Genomic DNA, 16,708 nt, shown 5'->3' on the forward strand with positions numbered 1-16,708 from the left:
TTGAATTTGAAGTGGAAATTTTTGTGCATATAATTATAATTTATTGCGTTTTTTTTCTTGCTATACGACACGACCATGCTATTGACTTTCCGAGTGATTTAAAATATGATCTTTATGATCTTTGATCTCTGGCATCAAAAAATTAATTTTCTTCCTTCTCAAATGATGATCGCAAGTTTTGCAAAGAAATCATATTGTGTAATAATTATGTTGTTTTTGTCCGACATTGTTACAATGCATAAATGTAAATTCAATTGTTGACAAAAATTTATTTGAAAAGAAACAATTGTTGGACAAAACGGCACCACCACTGGTAAGAATTTTGAAGAAAAAAAAAATTCAGCTTTCAGCTAGAGGATCAAAAAGACCACATCCGCCCCTCAGTGAGCTTCGGTTTGAGTTTATATATAAGTTTTTGTTCTTTACCACTTGTCCAAAATTTGGATCACGTATTGGGACTTGACAATATTGGCATTCAAGTCTTTACAAAAGTTGGTAGTTTGTTTGTTCTTGAAACACAATTTATAATATATATTTCATAACCTGCACCATTGTATTTTATTTGGGTCTACAAAATTTTCTTTCCCCCCATTAAGGAAGTGAAAATCGCCTGAGCTCAAGACATATGAGCTTTGCAATTTCATGCATAGATGAATCGAATCAATGAAGTATAATTTTGATTAATTTTTGTAAGTATTCAAATAAATTGACCCAGCAAAAAGGGAGGCTCATCCAACATGACTGTGACTGTCCTGTACTCCGAATGTAAGAAGCCCATCGTCAGCTCCGACAGGGCCAGCAAAATGTTCAACTCGGAGAAAAGATGCGGTCACAAAGAGGTGATTGAAGTCTGCATTTTAACTTTAAAAAAATTATTACTTTTATTAACTTTTTGAACATAATTTAATTATGAGTTATCTTCCGAGGGATGTTGGGCAGACTTTTGCGGTGTGTCCAGAGCGCTGGGGATTCTGTCCCTGGCCGGGTAGATCAGGGCCAGCGCCTTCTTCCTCTGGATCTTCCCGCTCAGCGTTTTCGGCAGTTGGTTGACAAAAGTGACGCAGTGCAGTTGTTTGTACGCGCTGACACTCTCTGCGCAAAAGAGATTATTTACGAGTTTCAATCTTCGTAATTTAATAATTAAAAAAGGTGGAAGGGGCCAGTGAGGTCATGTTTAAGTAAGGCAGCTCTACGAATATTAAAAGCTATCCAACAAATACAACTTTTCCATAAGATTCAAGTCATAGAAGTGTAAAATATTGAATATTATCAAATTTTCTGCTCCGAAATAAGAATGAAATGAAATTATTTTCATATTAGTTCAGGAATAATTGAACTCTCATTGATTCTTAAAAGGTCATTTTTGCTTTTTGTATCAACAACGAACGCTGACCTGAGACGGCTTGCATGACCTTGGCCTCGGTCAGGTCGCTGTGGTCCTGCCTGACGACGAGGGCGTGCGGCGTCTCACCGTGGCTGGGGTGCGGGACGCCGACCACGGCCACGTCCAGCACCCCCGCCACCCTGGCAACGACGCCCTCGAGCTCGGCGGGCGAAATCTGGTGCGAGTTGAACTTGATGACGTCTTTGATTCGGTCGACCACGAAGAAGTAGCCTTCGGGGTCGAAGAAGCACAGGTCGCCGGTGCGCAGCCAGCCGTCGCGGAAGGCCTCGGCGCTGGCCGCAGGGTTGTTCACGTAGCCCAGCATCACCGAGTCCGACTTGACCAGCAGCTCTCCGGTTTGGTTTGCCGAGAGGCGTTCGCCGCTCGACGGATCCACCACCTGCGGAAATTCTTATTTAAATCAAAAATCTTTTGGCAAATTTCAATCCAAAGCAAAGGTTGTGAATTTCTTTACAAATAAAATCATGTAAAATTTGGATTGAATCATAAAAAAAATAAATTAATTTAAACACATATCAGATGAGTATGAATTTGTGATAATTGGCAAAATGAGCAAAATAAATGTATTTTTTTTTACCTTATTTGTGATTTTTTTTTAAATTCTAAAAAATAGAGGCGCTCTGAAATTTAAATGTCGTTCCTACATGTTAAGGACTATTTTTGCTACTTTTTTTGTACCTGTGACCTCTAGAAAGTGACCTTGACCTTGGAGTAATTTGACTCCTCAAGATTGAAGACTGAATAGAAGGTCATAAGAAAATATGTGGTTTCAGCTGCATTTCTGTATCTCAAACAGAACCAGAGATATTCAGATTATAATTTGAAACTTCAGTTTCCGTAAAAGTTTTTCACTTTTCCAAGTATTTTTCCAGACCTGATTTTTTTTATAGCAATTCCACGATCTGTGCTTTGGCTTGAAAGGTGTCATAAAGGTGAGAATTTAATGCTTCAATAACCTTGCAGGAAAATCCTCTGCAGACCTTTCCCGGCGAGCCAGGTTTGTCCGCGCGACTTTCGCCGGCCAAAACGGTGAAGGTGGTTTCGGTGAGGCCGTACGAGTGGCACATTTGCGGTCTCAGCGGCAGGTTGTCGGCCACTCTGCGTTGCCACTCGGCCTTGACGTGGCTGGCGCCGGTCAGGATCTTGGTGACCTGGGTCATGGTCCGCTTGGCCTCTTGGATGTTGTCGCAGATCATTTTCAAGATCGGCGGCACCACGAACAAAGTGTCCACCTGAGCCACAAAAAAGGTGTCTGCAGACCGGCTTAAAGCAAGGAATGAATTTACCTTGTGACGCGAAGCTGCGAAAAAGTAATTCTTCAAGTTGAACTTCCTCATGAGGACAAGCAGGGCGCCCTCCTTGAGGCACATGAGCATCAAAACCAGTCCGAACGCGTGACACAACGGCAGCACGCACAGCGCCCTCGACCCTTTCTCCACAAAAGTTGAGCTGCAAAATTTTACAAATTACATTATTTTTCAAAACTTGAACCATTTCGGCTTCAAACTACATTAATTGATCCATATTTATTTAGCCAAAATCTCAGCTGTCTCGGGCCTCCTCCGTGCGAAATGGGCACGGAGAACGCTATTTTGTACAAAAACTTAAAAATTTATTGTCGACTTATAAAATGAATTTGTAATTTTGAGCATTTTTGAAAATGTGAAAAAATTATTTAACTACAAAAATTATAAGTCCGTGCTTTTCTTAAAAGTCATAATAAAGTTTTTACTTTTTCATTTTACATTTTATGAGAAAAATGTATCTCTGCATATTCTAAAAAATTTCACAGCGCTGAGGAAAATTATGAGTTTTCATTTATATCATTGCATTGAGAGGTAAATTTAATAAGGTTTTTTAAAATAAAAAACAAATTTTTCAAAGGTGAACCGTTTTTCCAGCGGCGCCACTGAAGTTGGAAAATTGGAAGCCGCTGCCTGCCTCAATTTGATCATCGTTGCAGTTTTCAAATTGAACACGATTTCGCTCCTCGCCGACTAGGCTCAAATTTAGTATCGCCAGGAGCCTCAAATTGATACAAATTTTTCTCGGTGGATTTAGAAGAAAATAATAAGTTAGCAAAATGAAATTATCTAACAAGTTTTGATTGAAACATTTTCCTCTAAAAAATTATTTCCAGAAGAGCTAAAAGATCGCGATCTACACAAAAACGAAAAAAAAATTACCTTTGTTCGAACAATTAAATTTTTTGGCGCCAAAAGTTTTCCGATTTATGCAAAATTGGTACGGATTTGAAAGCTTATTAAATTTACCATCGATTACCATTGGTCCCATTTTTCCACAAGACATTGAAAAATTACTACAAAAAATCAAAATACTTTCAAAGGTACTCGGAAATCAGAGAATTAAATTTTTCTCATTTTTTCAAGCCCAGTGATTTCAACCTGATTTTTTTACTAAGAATATATATATATTTGACCTGTCCTGGAGGACGGCGATGAGGTTGCGGTGGGAAAGGGCGACGCCCTTGGGCAGGCCGGTGGAGCCGCTGGAAGAGAGGATGAGGGCGACGTCGTCCAAGTTCGGCTGCTCCTCGCTGCGATCCTCGCCAATTTCGTATTCGGCCTGATCGGCGGCTTGCAGGGCGTTGCTCAGGTCGGTGCTCATGCCCTTGATGACCACACCGGCCATCCACACGGCCACTTGCGGTTCGTCCTCGATCAGAAAGCTGCTCGCGGTCACTTCCTGCATTTGCTTCAGTTCAGCTGAGATCAAAATTTTAATAATTTGTAATAATATTGTCCAAAAATTTCTGTACTAATTCTTTGTTAACATTTATTATTATTGTATAGTTTATAAATACAATTAAAAGTAAAATATCATAAAAAATTAGGAAAAATATAAAAAAGATTTAATTAAAAGTTTAATTATTCTTTGATTTTTTTCCTTAATTATTGGGAACCTACCCTGCTTGCATTCAGGGTTGAGCAGGGCGCACGCGACGCCGTTCTTCCAGAAGGCGAGCAGCATGGGGGCGACAAAGAGGGGGTTGGCGATTTTCAAAACGACGATCCTGTTGGAGGCGCCGCCGAACTCCATGTGCTTGCGGATGACCTGGCCAATGGAACGCACCTTGCTCTCGAGCGTGCTGAAGAGTTCGACCGAGCGGTGGTCGTCGCCGCTCAGCTGAAAACCGAGAGTTTGATCAACAAAGTCAGAGGGGCGGATTAACGGACAAACCTGGGCGCCGAGGTTGCCGAAAGTGGCCAATTTGGGGGCCAAGAGGGCCCACACGTTCGTCACCGCGTCCATTTTCGCACTGACAGACAACATGCTTGTGGTGGAGGTGGAATGAATGAAAGACTGGGAGGAATTTATACAGGAATTGAGAGATGTATTTTGTCCTCTAAAATATCCGAAAAACGTGTGGCTCGTTACAAATAAGCCGACGAGTTCCTCAAATATTACACATTGCAAATAAATATAACAGCGCGCGTGATTTTCTTACATATCATTCGACTTTTGTTTTCTTTTTTCATTAATAAAATATAATAATAATAATAATTATCGCCACTAATGATTAAATACATGTATATATCATATAGGAGGAGAGAAGCGTTGCGTTAATTACTTAACTAAAAGGTTTAATATTATAATTAGATTAATTATACACATTCGCATTCAGTTTTAAAGTAATAATTAAGTCGGCTGCGTCATTCCACTAAACTCTCTTCATTTTTGCAGCTAGCACTCAAAAGTACATAGTTTTGGTTTCGTCAAGGAAGGCACTAGAAATCAAAAGGGTTTAAAAACAAATTAACCTAGAAAAAAAGAGGCCAGCACCAAATCGGACCGATCAGGAACATGCAATTTTTCGATTAGTTACGAAAGAAATTGGCATATTAACAATTTATAATAATTGCAGGTGGATTGGTTGATTAACATTCAGATTATAATTATTATATTTCTCACATCGTTAGCTGCTCTGATCAGTAATTGTGCTTCCCAATCACATATTCGCAATAACCATTCTTTGAAAATGCAATATTGGTGCATGATTAATTGGAAGGGGTGCGAAAGCTTCAAAATCCATCGAAAATTCTAATTTGTATGGGAAGGTACATTATTTATATAATAAACGCATCAACTATTGCTACGGTGGTGTAACAATGTTATTGTCAAAGGCTATATATATATAAAGTCGTTAGCAAAATATCGCATTATTTCCAGTGAGCATTTTAATTTTTTTTTATTATTATTCGCGCCAGGCTCAACAAGTCCTGCCTGGGTTCGTTGAAATTTTCAATTTCTTTTGAGCAACTGCTTCAGTTGCGATAACAAAATTTTTCCACACCAAACAAAATATTGCTGTTTTTGCACTAAAAGCTTCACCTAAAATTTGAGGTCGTGACGTTATTGGAAAAGCTCGTTACAATGGATTTGCAGCACTAGCAAAAGCTTCTTCGTAATCCTGAGTAGAGGTTGGAGTTGGTTAGTAATTTTCTCAATCATTCAGACTAAAAGCAAGTTCAAGGAAATGAGAGTGGTGCTGAGTTTAAAATCAAATTCTTTAAAGTAAATATACAAAGCTTAAAAATGGGTTGCTCTCAACTGAAAGGACACCAGAGAAGTTGGGATTTAAAAAAAAAATGTACAAAAACAAAAAAGGGAAGTTTTAAAACGAAGCCCCGAAATCCTTAAAACGAAATGTTACAAATCATATAAAATTAATATTTATAAATTCAATCTAATGTACAGACGACAAAAAAAGGAGGGGAACAAGAGTTGAAACGAATGGCAACTTAGTTAACAATGAGTTTGTGTGTCTGTCTCTCTTGAATTAATTCATTTTGCCGAAATTGGCCGAGGCGTTGGCCGGCAGCGTGGCTGATTTGATGTGAGCGAATTTCAGGGAGTTGTTGGAGCGCGTCGAGTCCCTGGTGGGGCGAGACAAAGGGTTTGTTACCAGGACTAGTGCAACCTGCTTTTGGTTATTAACCTGGGCGACAGCTTGGCCGGGTCGGCCGTGCCGCTGTTGGCCTTGTAGCCGCACTTCTGGATCTTCTTGCTCAGCCGCGTCACCCACTGCTTCTGGTCCTCGTTGCTCGACGCCAGCACGAGCAACTCCTTGGCCGAGTTCGGGTCGTAGTGCACCTTGCACGGCGCCACCCCCTCGCCCTTGTGCTCGATGTGCTCCTTGTGCACCTTGATTCGACAACCTGAAGTTCAAAAATAATTAAAATCACCAGAGTGAAAAAGTTCACTAATTCCAAATTCAAGAAGGATGGAACCTCCTGAAGAAAGCAACATTATCCACAAATCAACGTTAAATTAAAATTGATTTATTTCTACCAAAAAACAACATGATAGTTCATATTTTGATACAAAATTTTGATTTAGAATTACTATTTTTACAATTAAATTTCTGAAAAGTTAAAAATAGGAAAATGAGTCTTTTCTCATCATATAAGAATCAATTAAATTTAATTATGTTCCGTTGAAAATGAAGAACTTGAGAAATATCTATACATATTCGAGAACTTTGAGACTTACGTCTGCACTCGAGGGCCGGAGGAGGTCGGAACATGTGCCACAAAGGCTTGGGGCAGACTTCGCAGTTGGTTGGCATGTGGAATGAGATCTGCAGGAACTCATGGCCCTTGAGAGTGACCGTGCCGGGTTTGTCGTCGCTGCGCATCTCGTGCTGCGTCTGCGACAAAGTGCCCGAGCCTCCGGTGCCGTCGTCCGGTCTCCGCACTTCCCCCTCCCCAGCGTACAGCAACTGCAATTTCCAATTTAGCCAAAAGCCCGCAAAAAATAAAAGTCAACTTGGACAGACCTGGAAGATTCGCGGGATATCTTTGGCATCAGCACGGATGACGTCACCCTGGGTAACTGGACGCACGTGGAATACTTTGCTGCAACGCAAAATGTAAAGGTGAATTTTAAAAATTTATTTTGTCAAGTATTTACTTTAGATCTAAAATTAACACTGGGTCGGCGTTTTGCTTTTCATTTTCCGAGTTGTAGAAAATGATCTTCTTGGAGGAAACGACGATGTACTGCTTTTTCCAGCCGTGCCTCCTGATGTTTTGCTTGTTAGGTACAGAGAGCCATCCTTCCAAACGAGATTCTGCACAAAATATTTGTAGAATAATTAACTTTCCAAATTAAAATTGCATTTCTTTTTTCTTTTCACCCTTTTAGCTCATGGTCAACTGATTATAACAATACTTGGCAGGTTGATTGCTTTTATTTTATTGTGTTTACAAATGGTTTAGATGGATTTTGAAAAGTGCTCAAAATTGCCTATTTTACAGGGACTCAAAGTTTGGCATTTTTTTTTAAAGTAATTTTTAAAATTGAAAATATCACAGCCCCTGTTAAAGATACCGCAAATGATCCTGTTTTCAAAGTTGTCACGATGTAATGTCATAATTTTTTGATATGTTGTGAAAAACTAAATTAGGCAACTTTTGTCTATTTTCAAACTTAAAAAAAATTCCTTCCTAGGTACTTTGGATGATTAATTAAATATTCAGGTTCCAAAACGTGACCTTCAACCTTGAACTACAGCTTCGGTTAATATAGCAAAGTTGTAGGTCATCTCATTTCCAACATACTTGGTTACAATACTTTTTAGCGTATTTTTTTAAAAGAAGCCGAGATATTTTCAATTTTCAAAATCACCTTAAAAAAAGCCAAACTTTCAGCCCGTGTTGAAATTTTGACAATTATTAAAAATCCTTTTTTAATTAAAAAGCAACCAGTCAAGATAAAATAAAAACAGCCAAATAAATCCCACCTTGCAAGGCGTCTTCGTTGTCGTTTTCAGCACCACTGCTGAGCGAAGCAGTCTCGCTGGAGAGAGAGGCGATTTTGAGCTGGAGTTGTTCGATTTCTGAGTCCTTGCTGGCCGCCTCCATCTGCAGCCGCAGCTTCAGGTTGTGGTCCTCCTGAGCCTGCGCCTGAAGCTCCTGCAGTTCGCGCTGGTGCTTCATCGCCATCTGACTGTACTTTTCGCGCTCCTGCAATTCAGACCTTTAGCATGTTTTTCCTGCAAGAGTGAAATTTCAGTGCCTGGGTGAGTTCCTGCTGCAGTTTGCGGCACTCCTTCTCCTTGCGCCGAAGGTCTCCCGACGACACCTTGTTTTTGCCTCTGCCGTCCTTGCTGAGCAGGTCCTTGCGGTTCATGATCTCAGCCAGTTTGTTCACAGCCTGGGTTTTCAGCAGTTGCTCTTGCTTCAGTTGGTTCCGCAATCGTTCAAGTTCCTCCTTCAGACTCACAGATCGCGCCAGGTCTGAAATCAAGACAAGTCAGAATTTTCAACCGTTTGAAACAACAACAAACTCACCATCCTGCATGGATTTTATTTGGCTTCCGAAATTCTCCTTTTCCTTCTCCATCTGCTTTTTCAACTCAGTCTCCTTCTCCACCATCTTTAAAAAAAAAATTTATTTGGGAATTAAATTTTTCGTAAATAAATTACCGCATTAATCGTTGCATCTCTGCTCGCAATCTCAGTTCTGTGTCTTGCGAGCAGGTCTTTTAGTTCCAACTCTTTCATGGTTTTGTCTTTCTCGAGGTCAGCGACCGTTTCCTCGGCAATGGACCTTGCCAGAGCTTCGGCGTCCGCCCTGGCCAGGGTCAACTGCAGCTGGTGGGCCATGCTGTTCCGCTCCTCCTCCAGTTGCAACGTGTTCCTGCTGCGGTCTTCGAGTTCCTCCCTCAGTTCTTGAGTCTGCGTTTTGTACAGTGTCTGAAAATAAATCAACCGCAATTCGAATAGAAAAAAAAATGAAATTAAAAATTGATATTACGGAAAAGTGCTGTTCGGCCTCGAGCTGCTCCTGCAGCTCCTTCATGTGCGAGTCGTCCATCTGCCGGGCCGAGTTGACCCGGTCGAGCTGGTCCTCTGACCTGCGCAGACACTCCTTGAGGTCGGTGACCTCGTGGGAGAGTTGCGTCTCCCTGGCCTTGAGAGTGGCGACCTCGGTGCCGAGCACGCTGATTTCCGACTGCAGCCCCAGTTTCTTGGTCTGCTCGGCCTCGAGCTGGCCGTGCAGGGCGCGCACCTTCTCCCCGTCCTGCCTGTGCTCGCCTTCCAACTTCTGCAGCCGCTGCTGGATTTGCCTGTAGTCGACGGACAGCATCGAAATCTGCCGCTCCTTCTCCTGCGCTGACATGTCCGACTTTTGCCTCGCCACCTTCTCCTCGTTCAGCTTGGTTTGCAGGGCTGAAATGCACACTTAGTAAGATTGGTTTACGACAAATGGAGGCGAAGAGACCTTTCACCACTTCCAGGTTGGCCTCCTCTTTGCTCACTAGCCGCGTCCGCTCCGTCTCTTCGTGTGAGCGGACCTCCTGCTGGTAACGGTTTTGCGCCGCTTTCAGTTCCAGCTCGAGCGAGGCGCATTCCTTCTCAAGAGTGGAAACTTTTTCCACCAAAGATTGGCAGTCCTCGTGTAAATGCAGTTCCCTCTGTTTTGTGCTTTCCAATTCAGACAGGGTGCACTGAAGACGGCCTGCAAGTTTTTCAAATTGATTTTTAATTATTTAGGTCCACTCAAGTTTGAAGCCAAAACAAAAAGAGGAATTTATTATTCAATCATTTTCCATCAGAATATTCTGCCCAAATCTTTAATTGAATTTTTCGGATATTCATATTTCTTAATTGGTTTGAAACTTAGATTCTAATTAACATGAACAAGTTTTCTTTGTGGTTCTGGAAAGACAGAAAAGTATGGCCTAAAATAAATTGATCAGAATTTTTATCAATAATTCGAAATAATTATAGAATTTTTCATTATCTACTAAAATGAATTTTTGGCCCACTCTTGCTTTACAAGAAAATGTTTAGAACAAAATGTCTAAAGACAATCAGAATAAAAATGGCCATTTAAAATCAATGCTGAAAGCTAAAGTTCCATGAAATTCAATTTCAGGTTCTAGCAGAAGCAATTTTAGGACTTTTCAGCTTCTCATTACATGTACTGTGTCTGGATGGAAAAATTCAGCTTACATATTTTATCTCATTTGACTATTGAACCACAGTTCTTACTTTCAAGCTCGTGCTGCATTCCCGACGCTTGAGATCTGGAGCTCCTCTCGAGTTGCAGTTGACTCTGGAGGTGCGAGACTTCCTGCTTCAGTCGGTCCCTCTGCGTTTGCAGATTGGACACATTCACCTGCAACTCCCGCTGAATTTGCTCCGCGGCAGATCTGTTCAGGAAAATCATTTAAAAACTAAAATTCGATCGAGATCCGAAATTTACCTGGCATTCGTCAAGTCTGTGATCTGCTTTCTCAGTCGGTTTGCAAGATCATTCTCGGATTTGAGTTTGTCATTGAGCTCGGAAATCTGCTTCTCGAGGGACGTGGCCCTCTCGTGGGCGCCCACGTCTCGGCTCCTTTTGCTCAGCTCGTCGTCCAGCCGGTGCTGCAGCCGCTGCAGATTCGCCTCCAGACTCCTTTTGTTCTCCTGCTCGGTTTCCGCTTTTCTGTGCGCCTCCTTCAGGTCGTGCTTCAAGATGGTGACTGTTTTCTCAAAGGTGGTGATTTCCGTCCGCAGGTCCGCCTCCCGCTTCTCCATTTCCTCCAGCTTTGCTCTCAGCGACTTTTGCTTGGCTTTCAACTCCTCCTGGGCGTGCTTCTCATTGACCAGTTGCTGCTCCAGTACTTCCGAACTCGCACTCTCGCTTCGGCTGATCTGCAATCAGAGTTTTAAAATTACAAAACTTTTACAAGTATTTGGATTATTTAAAAATTTGGTTGCAGGCAAAAGTAATTTGAATATTAATAAAAACCACCATGCAATATTTTGAAAATCTGACTTACTCCATCATACTGATAGCCATGAGGAAAAAATTCAGTTAAAATTAATTGAGTTTTTAAAAAAAAAAAATGTGCAGAATTTGCATGTTTTCTTACCATGTCCAAGCAGTCCGAGTTTAACTTTGAAGATTTCGTGAGAAGCCTGTGAAAAGGTTTTGTTACACAAGTCATTTGATAACGGGCAGTTTATTACTGGTAGTCCTTTGAGTAAGTGAATCCAACAAATGGCAAATGATTTCCAGCGAATGCTTTCGGCGTAGGAAAGTTTTCCTCAGGACTTTCGTCTTTTTCAACGTCATCAAAATTACTGGTGTCTTCGTCGCCGTTCAGTTCTGGCACCACAGGAGGAACGCAATCCCGGATGGACTCAAAAGTCCACTGGTCATTTTTGAAGAAGGGGTGCGTTTGGATCTCGTCGATTCCAATTCGGCCCAAGCGCACATTTCTACAATCATATTTACAATCAATTTAATTTAAGTTAAAAAGGATGAATTGTTTCAAAAAGAGTTAAAACTTAAATGATAATTTTAAGTGAGGAATTAACTATTTACAAATAATTTCCCAAAATTTTGGGTATCATTGAAGTAATGCACTTAAAAAAAAGAATTCAAAATTAAATTTAAGAATTTAATAGACTTGCATTGATTACTTTTAACTTAAGAACTCAAATTAAACTGAGGAATTGATAGATTAAAGCAGTATTTTTTAAACTAAATTAAAAATTTCAAGTGACCTGTCAGTCAAGAATCCGCATATGAGACTCTTGGCACTGGGACTGATGCTGACGTCCGGAGGGAAGTGCAGCGAGTTCCGGTGGTCCATGATGCGTCCGTACGTGCCTGCCAAGCTCTCGGCATAGAAGGGCGTGTCGCCGACCAGCATTTCATACAGGAACACCCCCACGGACCACCAGTCACACTCGCGGCCGTACTCGCCCTCGCCACCCTGCGACTGAAGAACTTCGGGCGAAATGTAGTCGGGCGTTCCGACGGCCGTGTCGGACCGAATCAAGCCATCCTGGAATTTAAATTTTATTACAAAAAAATTGATAAGAAAATCAAGATGAGTAGGATTTTGCTCAAGATTAGTTTTGAATTTTAAGAGAATTTTGAAGAGCAAATAAATCAATAAATACATTAGAATATACAAGCTAAATCTTCAATAATTTAACAATTAGGTGTTAAAAATTCATGGAATTATCAATTATCAAAAAAAAAAAAAAAATACATAATAAAAAAATAAAGTTAGACCTAAAATTTTAGAAATTCTACACTTCAGGCAATTTTAAAAATCATCCACCAGAAGCAGAATTTTATGAGCTTAATGTATTTTGCATATAGTGAAAAAAAAATAAAACCTTTTATTTTTGTTAAAAAATTTCTCAGAAACATTGAATTTGCAATTTAGTATCTTTGGCCTTAACAAAAAATGGTCAGCAGAAAATTTGTTAAAAATAAAAATTTCCTCTGTAAAAGTGAACCCACTTAAAAAATAATAGAAGCAAAGATATAATTGTAATTTTGACTCTTTTAAAAACCCAGAGTATAAAAAGTTCTAAATTTTTGTCGGCAACATACTTTAAATTCAGAATGGCATTGTGAACCAAACAATTAGGCCAATTCAATCATATTCAAACAGTCCCAGAACTGATGAATTGCAGAAAATTCTATTCTTTTAAGAGATAGATCTAGTTAATGAAAAAAAGTTTAGCATAGGAATAATTTTTTTCTAAAATCGTTGCTTTTATCTTAAATTCAAATTAAATATAAATCAAAAGGCAATAAGATAGGTTCGTATTTAGAAAATTTGAAAAAAAATTGATAACATAAGAAACTAGTTTGAATATTTCTAAAAAGATGAATTATTTTCAAACTTACAGAACCCATTTTCATGCAGGTGCCGAAATCAGCCAACTTGAGGTGGCCGTGTCTGTCTAGTAACATGTTGTCGGGTTTGACGTCTCGGTGGACAAAACCCATGGAATGAATGGCGTCCAAGGCCAGCACGACCTCGGCACAGTAAAATTGAGCCCACTTTTCTGGCACATCGTAGTTGGACATTAAATTGACCAAATCACCGCCTTAAAAAACATTTTAATTAAATTAAATTCGTAAAACTTGACATACCAGGCATGTAGTCCATGACCATGTAAAGGTACTTCTCGTCCTGGAAGGCAAAGTGAAGCTGGACAATCCACTCGGAATTGGCGTAGGCCATGATGTCTCTCTCCTCCCAGAAAAACGCCGAGTCCGAACGTTTAATCTGGAACAATGCGACTGAGTCAGCAAGGAATAGATAAAATCTCAGTGCGAACCATTTCGAATTTGCTGAGCAGTTTCATGGCGTAAACTTGTTTTGTGGTTTTCTGCCGGACGAGTTGGACCTCGCCGAAGGCGCCCCTGCCGATCACCTTGATGAGCTGGAAGTCCTCGGGCTTCATCCGCATCCCCGAGATGTCCCTCGAGACCCGATCGTCTAAAATTTCAGAGCAGAGATTTTAGTTTTGGGGGGCGAGGAAGGGGGTTGAAGCAAGAGGGAAACAATGACTCACATCTGTTGAGGAAGGCTTCGACATTTTTTTGTCTCCTGACCGCCGGGTGGTCACAATCTGACACTAGGGCTTGCACAGTGTCCTAAAAGGGGCAACATTTAACACAGGTCTGAGATCTACCTCTCCATGCAATCACACCAAGACCGAGTCTTGGACTAATATAAAATTATTTTTGAAGGTATGAAACGAATTTGATATTTGAATTGTAAGACTCGGTTTGCAGTTTCTGTACAAATCATGTATGTACAAGAAAAGTGTTGGTGTTTGTTTTGACGCACCAGAAGACAGTCGATGTTGGTCACGCTCCTCGGGTCGGTGATTTTCTCCTCCAGGTTGCGGAGCCTCCGACGCCTGTCCTCGTCCACGATAGCCTCCATTCTGCAACGAGACAAACGTCAAATAACACTCGTAACGAGACACACACGTAACCGCAAATCGAATCACAGCTCTCAAGGCGTGCGTTGTTTCGAGTTGAAAAAACAAGTTCGCAGGACTCGAAAGAAGCGCCGGACCAGGAAGTGTCCGGATGTGTAAACAAACGCGCGGCCGAAAAAGCGAAAGTCATCGCAAAAATGCAAACAACGCGCGGTGAGTCACGCGTGGCGCGGCGATTGACGGATTCGCCCCCGTGCCGACCCCCGACCACCCCCTCGGCCGAATTCCGGGTCTCGGACGCGGTTTCGAGGACGGCCGCGTCCGAAATCCGGGGGAACAAGTGTCACCGCGGAAAGAGGTGTGTTCGTTCGAGGCGTGTTTGGGTCGGACGGCTTCGGGTGTCCGGGCCGCGTCCCGGCGCCGTCCCGACGCCCAACGCACGCCTCGGACGCTGGCCGATTGATTCGCGGACACTTACGTTGTTCCGGGGCGAAAACGGGGGTTGTTCGCCGATTAATTCACACCCGCCTGCTCCGACATGGATCCTCCGCTGTGTACCAGTGTAAATAATTCCTTTTTTCGCCGCACCTCAACCGCCGCTGACAGCTGCTCCTCCCACCACCTTGGTAAAAAGCGCGCCAAAACTCACTGCTATTTGAAACTTTTTTCTATGCCAAAGGAATTTCAAGATTTATGAATATAATCACAAGAATTTTAGTGAAAACAGCTTGGAAATCTTAGATAATAATACTTAAAAAACTTTCTATTAAATATCTGAACAAATTTTCAACAATTTGTTATAATTCACATTATTTTATTTTAATTCATTCGCAGATTTTGATCAGATTTCACACAAGTGTCATGTCCACTTCGTCCAAGCTGACGAACTGGATTGAGTCTGAGTGGACGACGGCGAACACCAGCGGCACCGTCGCCGTTTCCTCGGCCAGCTGCGTCATTTCCCCCTCGGTGGGAACTTCCTCTCGATGGCCCAGAATGACCAAGTGACACTCGGGCGGGGGAGGCGCCGACTTTCGGAAATTGGTGGACGGAGGGAAGACGTTGTACTTGATGACTAGCCGCTGCAGGTTGTGTCCACCACATGAAGTTGCAGCGTCCGGGAAAATTTGCAGCGCGGCCAAAACTTGTTGGTAGTTTTTGCAGTCCTCGGGCAGCAGGACCGAGTGCTCGGTGAACTTTGGCCGCTCCTCTTCGGGCTCCAGGTTGATCGTCTCGAACGTTTTCAGCTGTGCCCAGTTCTTGGAAGTGTCTTCCTTCCTCCTGCAAGGGGTGGGCGGGTTGTGGTATTCCTCGGGTTCCTTTCGCCCTCTCCAGGTCGGTCTGTGGAAGGTCGGCCTTTGGAAGCTTTGTCTGCACTGGAAGGACTGGACGGAGGTGCGGAACTGCGGGCCCGCCGAGTGTCCGCCCTGGAAGTAGAAGAAGAAGCCGGTGGCGCAGAAGTTGTTGGGCTGCTGCGGCCTGGGCGGACAGTTGAAGATCGGTCGCGGTGGTTGGATGTTCTGCAAATTGAGAAGGTAGTTCTTGCGCGAGGGACGCGCCCCCGGGGGCAGCAGGTGGGCGGGGGCGGCCTGGACGAACACCTGGCTTCGTCCCTGGGCCCGCGGCACGTAGACGTCAAACGCCTTGAACCTGTCCTCCTCGTCCAGGTCGATGACCTCGACCGTTGGCGGTTTGGCCGAGGTCAGGGGCGGAGGCTCGGCCGTTTTCTGCGTGGGTGTTGGCTTTTGGTGGGGGAGGACGATCCAGCCCTCCGAGCGCAGCTTGGAGTAGACTTTGTAGTCCGTCCCGGACAGATTTTGGCCCAGGAGGAGGGTGTGGGCCTGCTGGACGCTGAGGGCCACGCCCCCGAACCGCAGCTCCAGCAGGTTGGCGTCGAGCAGGTAAAGGGCCTCCTCAGGTCGCAGCCACACGTGTTTGTCCCTTTCGAAGCCGAAGGTGCTCCAGAGCTTGCCCTGCTTCTTGGTGACCCTGGCCAGGGCCTTTTCGGGCACCCACTCGGCCGTCGAGCGCAGGCACTTCTTCTCCTTGCGCTGCAAGGTGAGGAGGGCGCGCTGCTGCAGCCGGCTGCGGTTGATTTCCTCTTCTTCCAACCACGAGCCGTCGGGGTTGCTCCGTTTTTGGCCCCTCTTCAGTGAAGCGGCTCGACTTGGCCCAAATCCGGCCAGTTGCCTTTTAGCCATGATGGACGTTGTTTATTTTTTAGAATTGGTTGCTACAGAAAATCTTTCCCTTCACCAATCCATAACAGTTCTGTAAAGTGAAAAATTATAATTATTACTATTTTATACAATGCATGAAATATAACAGAATCTCTTTGTCCTTACGCTCAATAAAGGTGTTTGTAGAAAACGGAGAAAGCCTAGCAAATAATTTGGGCTACTTCATGAATCTGGAGTTGGGCAGAACAAAAATAATCAAGGACTAAAATCAGCAACGTCAAAATCTTATGACTTGCTTTGTGTTGTTTGTTTATCTTGCTCGCAATTGGTCCGTATAAAGAAGGTAGTAGAAGAGGAAGATAAGATCTCTTGAAACAATTCGAGCAAAAATGCTAGATGTT

General features: G+C 42.7%; 3 protein-coding genes across 3 annotated transcripts; all 3 read right to left on the reverse strand.

The window, feature by feature from the left end:
* Positions 1-594: 594 nt before the first annotated feature.
* LOC132203838 (uncharacterized) lies at positions 595-4,717 on the reverse strand. The gene is made up of 7 exons (XM_059631974.1): positions 4,607-4,717; positions 4,333-4,552; positions 3,846-4,131; positions 2,692-2,854; positions 2,362-2,637; positions 1,394-1,784; positions 595-1,092 (listed from the first exon to the last, which is right to left on the reverse strand). Exons 1-7 carry the CDS (start codon positions 4,697-4,699, stop codon positions 908-910), a joined length of 1,614 nt encoding a protein of 537 aa, XP_059487957.1. The 5' UTR covers positions 4,700-4,717; the 3' UTR covers positions 595-907.
* A 22-nt stretch (positions 4,718-4,739) lies between these two features.
* Positions 4,740-14,764, reverse strand: LOC132203831 (rho-associated protein kinase 2). The gene is made up of 22 exons (XM_059631952.1): positions 14,606-14,764; positions 14,031-14,130; positions 13,753-13,834; positions 13,516-13,676; positions 13,328-13,463; positions 13,079-13,281; positions 11,935-12,218; positions 11,395-11,646; positions 11,298-11,343; positions 10,643-11,076; positions 10,429-10,589; positions 9,656-9,892; positions 9,188-9,603; positions 8,857-9,126; positions 8,722-8,806; positions 8,447-8,667; positions 8,172-8,394; positions 7,340-7,499; positions 7,206-7,284; positions 6,920-7,148; positions 6,366-6,585; positions 4,740-6,303 (listed from the first exon to the last, which is right to left on the reverse strand). The coding sequence occupies exons 2-22, from the start codon at positions 14,127-14,129 to the stop codon at positions 6,207-6,209; spliced, it is 4,095 nt and encodes a 1,364-aa protein (XP_059487935.1). The 5' UTR covers position 14,130; positions 14,606-14,764; the 3' UTR covers positions 4,740-6,206.
* Positions 14,765-14,875: 111 nt separating this feature from the next.
* Positions 14,876-16,632, reverse strand: LOC132203839 (uncharacterized). The gene is made up of 2 exons (XM_059631975.1): positions 16,473-16,632; positions 14,876-16,398 (listed from the first exon to the last, which is right to left on the reverse strand). The coding sequence occupies exon 2, from the start codon at positions 16,326-16,328 to the stop codon at positions 14,976-14,978; it is 1,353 nt and encodes a 450-aa protein (XP_059487958.1). The 5' UTR covers positions 16,329-16,398; positions 16,473-16,632; the 3' UTR covers positions 14,876-14,975.
* Positions 16,633-16,708: the final 76 nt, after the last annotated feature.

Source organism: Neocloeon triangulifer, unplaced genomic scaffold (assembly GCF_031216515.1).
Source record: "Neocloeon triangulifer isolate White Clay Creek 2 clone unplaced genomic scaffold, ASM3121651v1 ptg000020l, whole genome shotgun sequence".
Taxonomy (NCBI): Eukaryota; Metazoa; Arthropoda; class Insecta; order Ephemeroptera; family Baetidae; genus Neocloeon; species Neocloeon triangulifer.

Excerpts from the sequence above, each read along its gene's own strand:
- LOC132203831 (XM_059631952.1), bottom strand. The coding sequence starts at position 14,129 with ATGGAGGCTATCGTGGACGAGGACAGGCGTCGGAGGCTCCGCAACCTG. Across the intron at positions 8,395-8,446 it reads TGCAGCAGGAACTCACCCAG|GAGCGCGAAAAGTACAGTCA; the intron begins GCACTGAAATTT and ends TCTGAATTGCAG. Across the intron at positions 7,285-7,339 it reads GTGTTAATTTTAGATCTAAA|CAAAGTATTCCACGTGCGTC; the intron begins GTAAATACTTGA and ends TTTGCGTTGCAG.
- LOC132203838 (XM_059631974.1), bottom strand. The coding sequence starts at position 4,699 with ATGTTGTCTGTCAGTGCGAAAATGGACGCGGTGACGAACGTGTGGGCC. Across the intron at positions 2,855-3,845 it reads ATCGCCGTCCTCCAGGACAG|CTCAACTTTTGTGGAGAAAG; the intron begins GTCAAATATATA and ends AAAATTTTGCAG. Across the intron at positions 2,638-2,691 it reads TCGCAGCTTCGCGTCACAAG|GTGGACACTTTGTTCGTGGT; the intron begins GTAAATTCATTC and ends TTTGTGGCTCAG.
- LOC132203839 (XM_059631975.1), bottom strand. The coding sequence starts at position 16,328 with ATGGCTAAAAGGCAACTGGCCGGATTTGGGCCAAGTCGAGCCGCTTCA.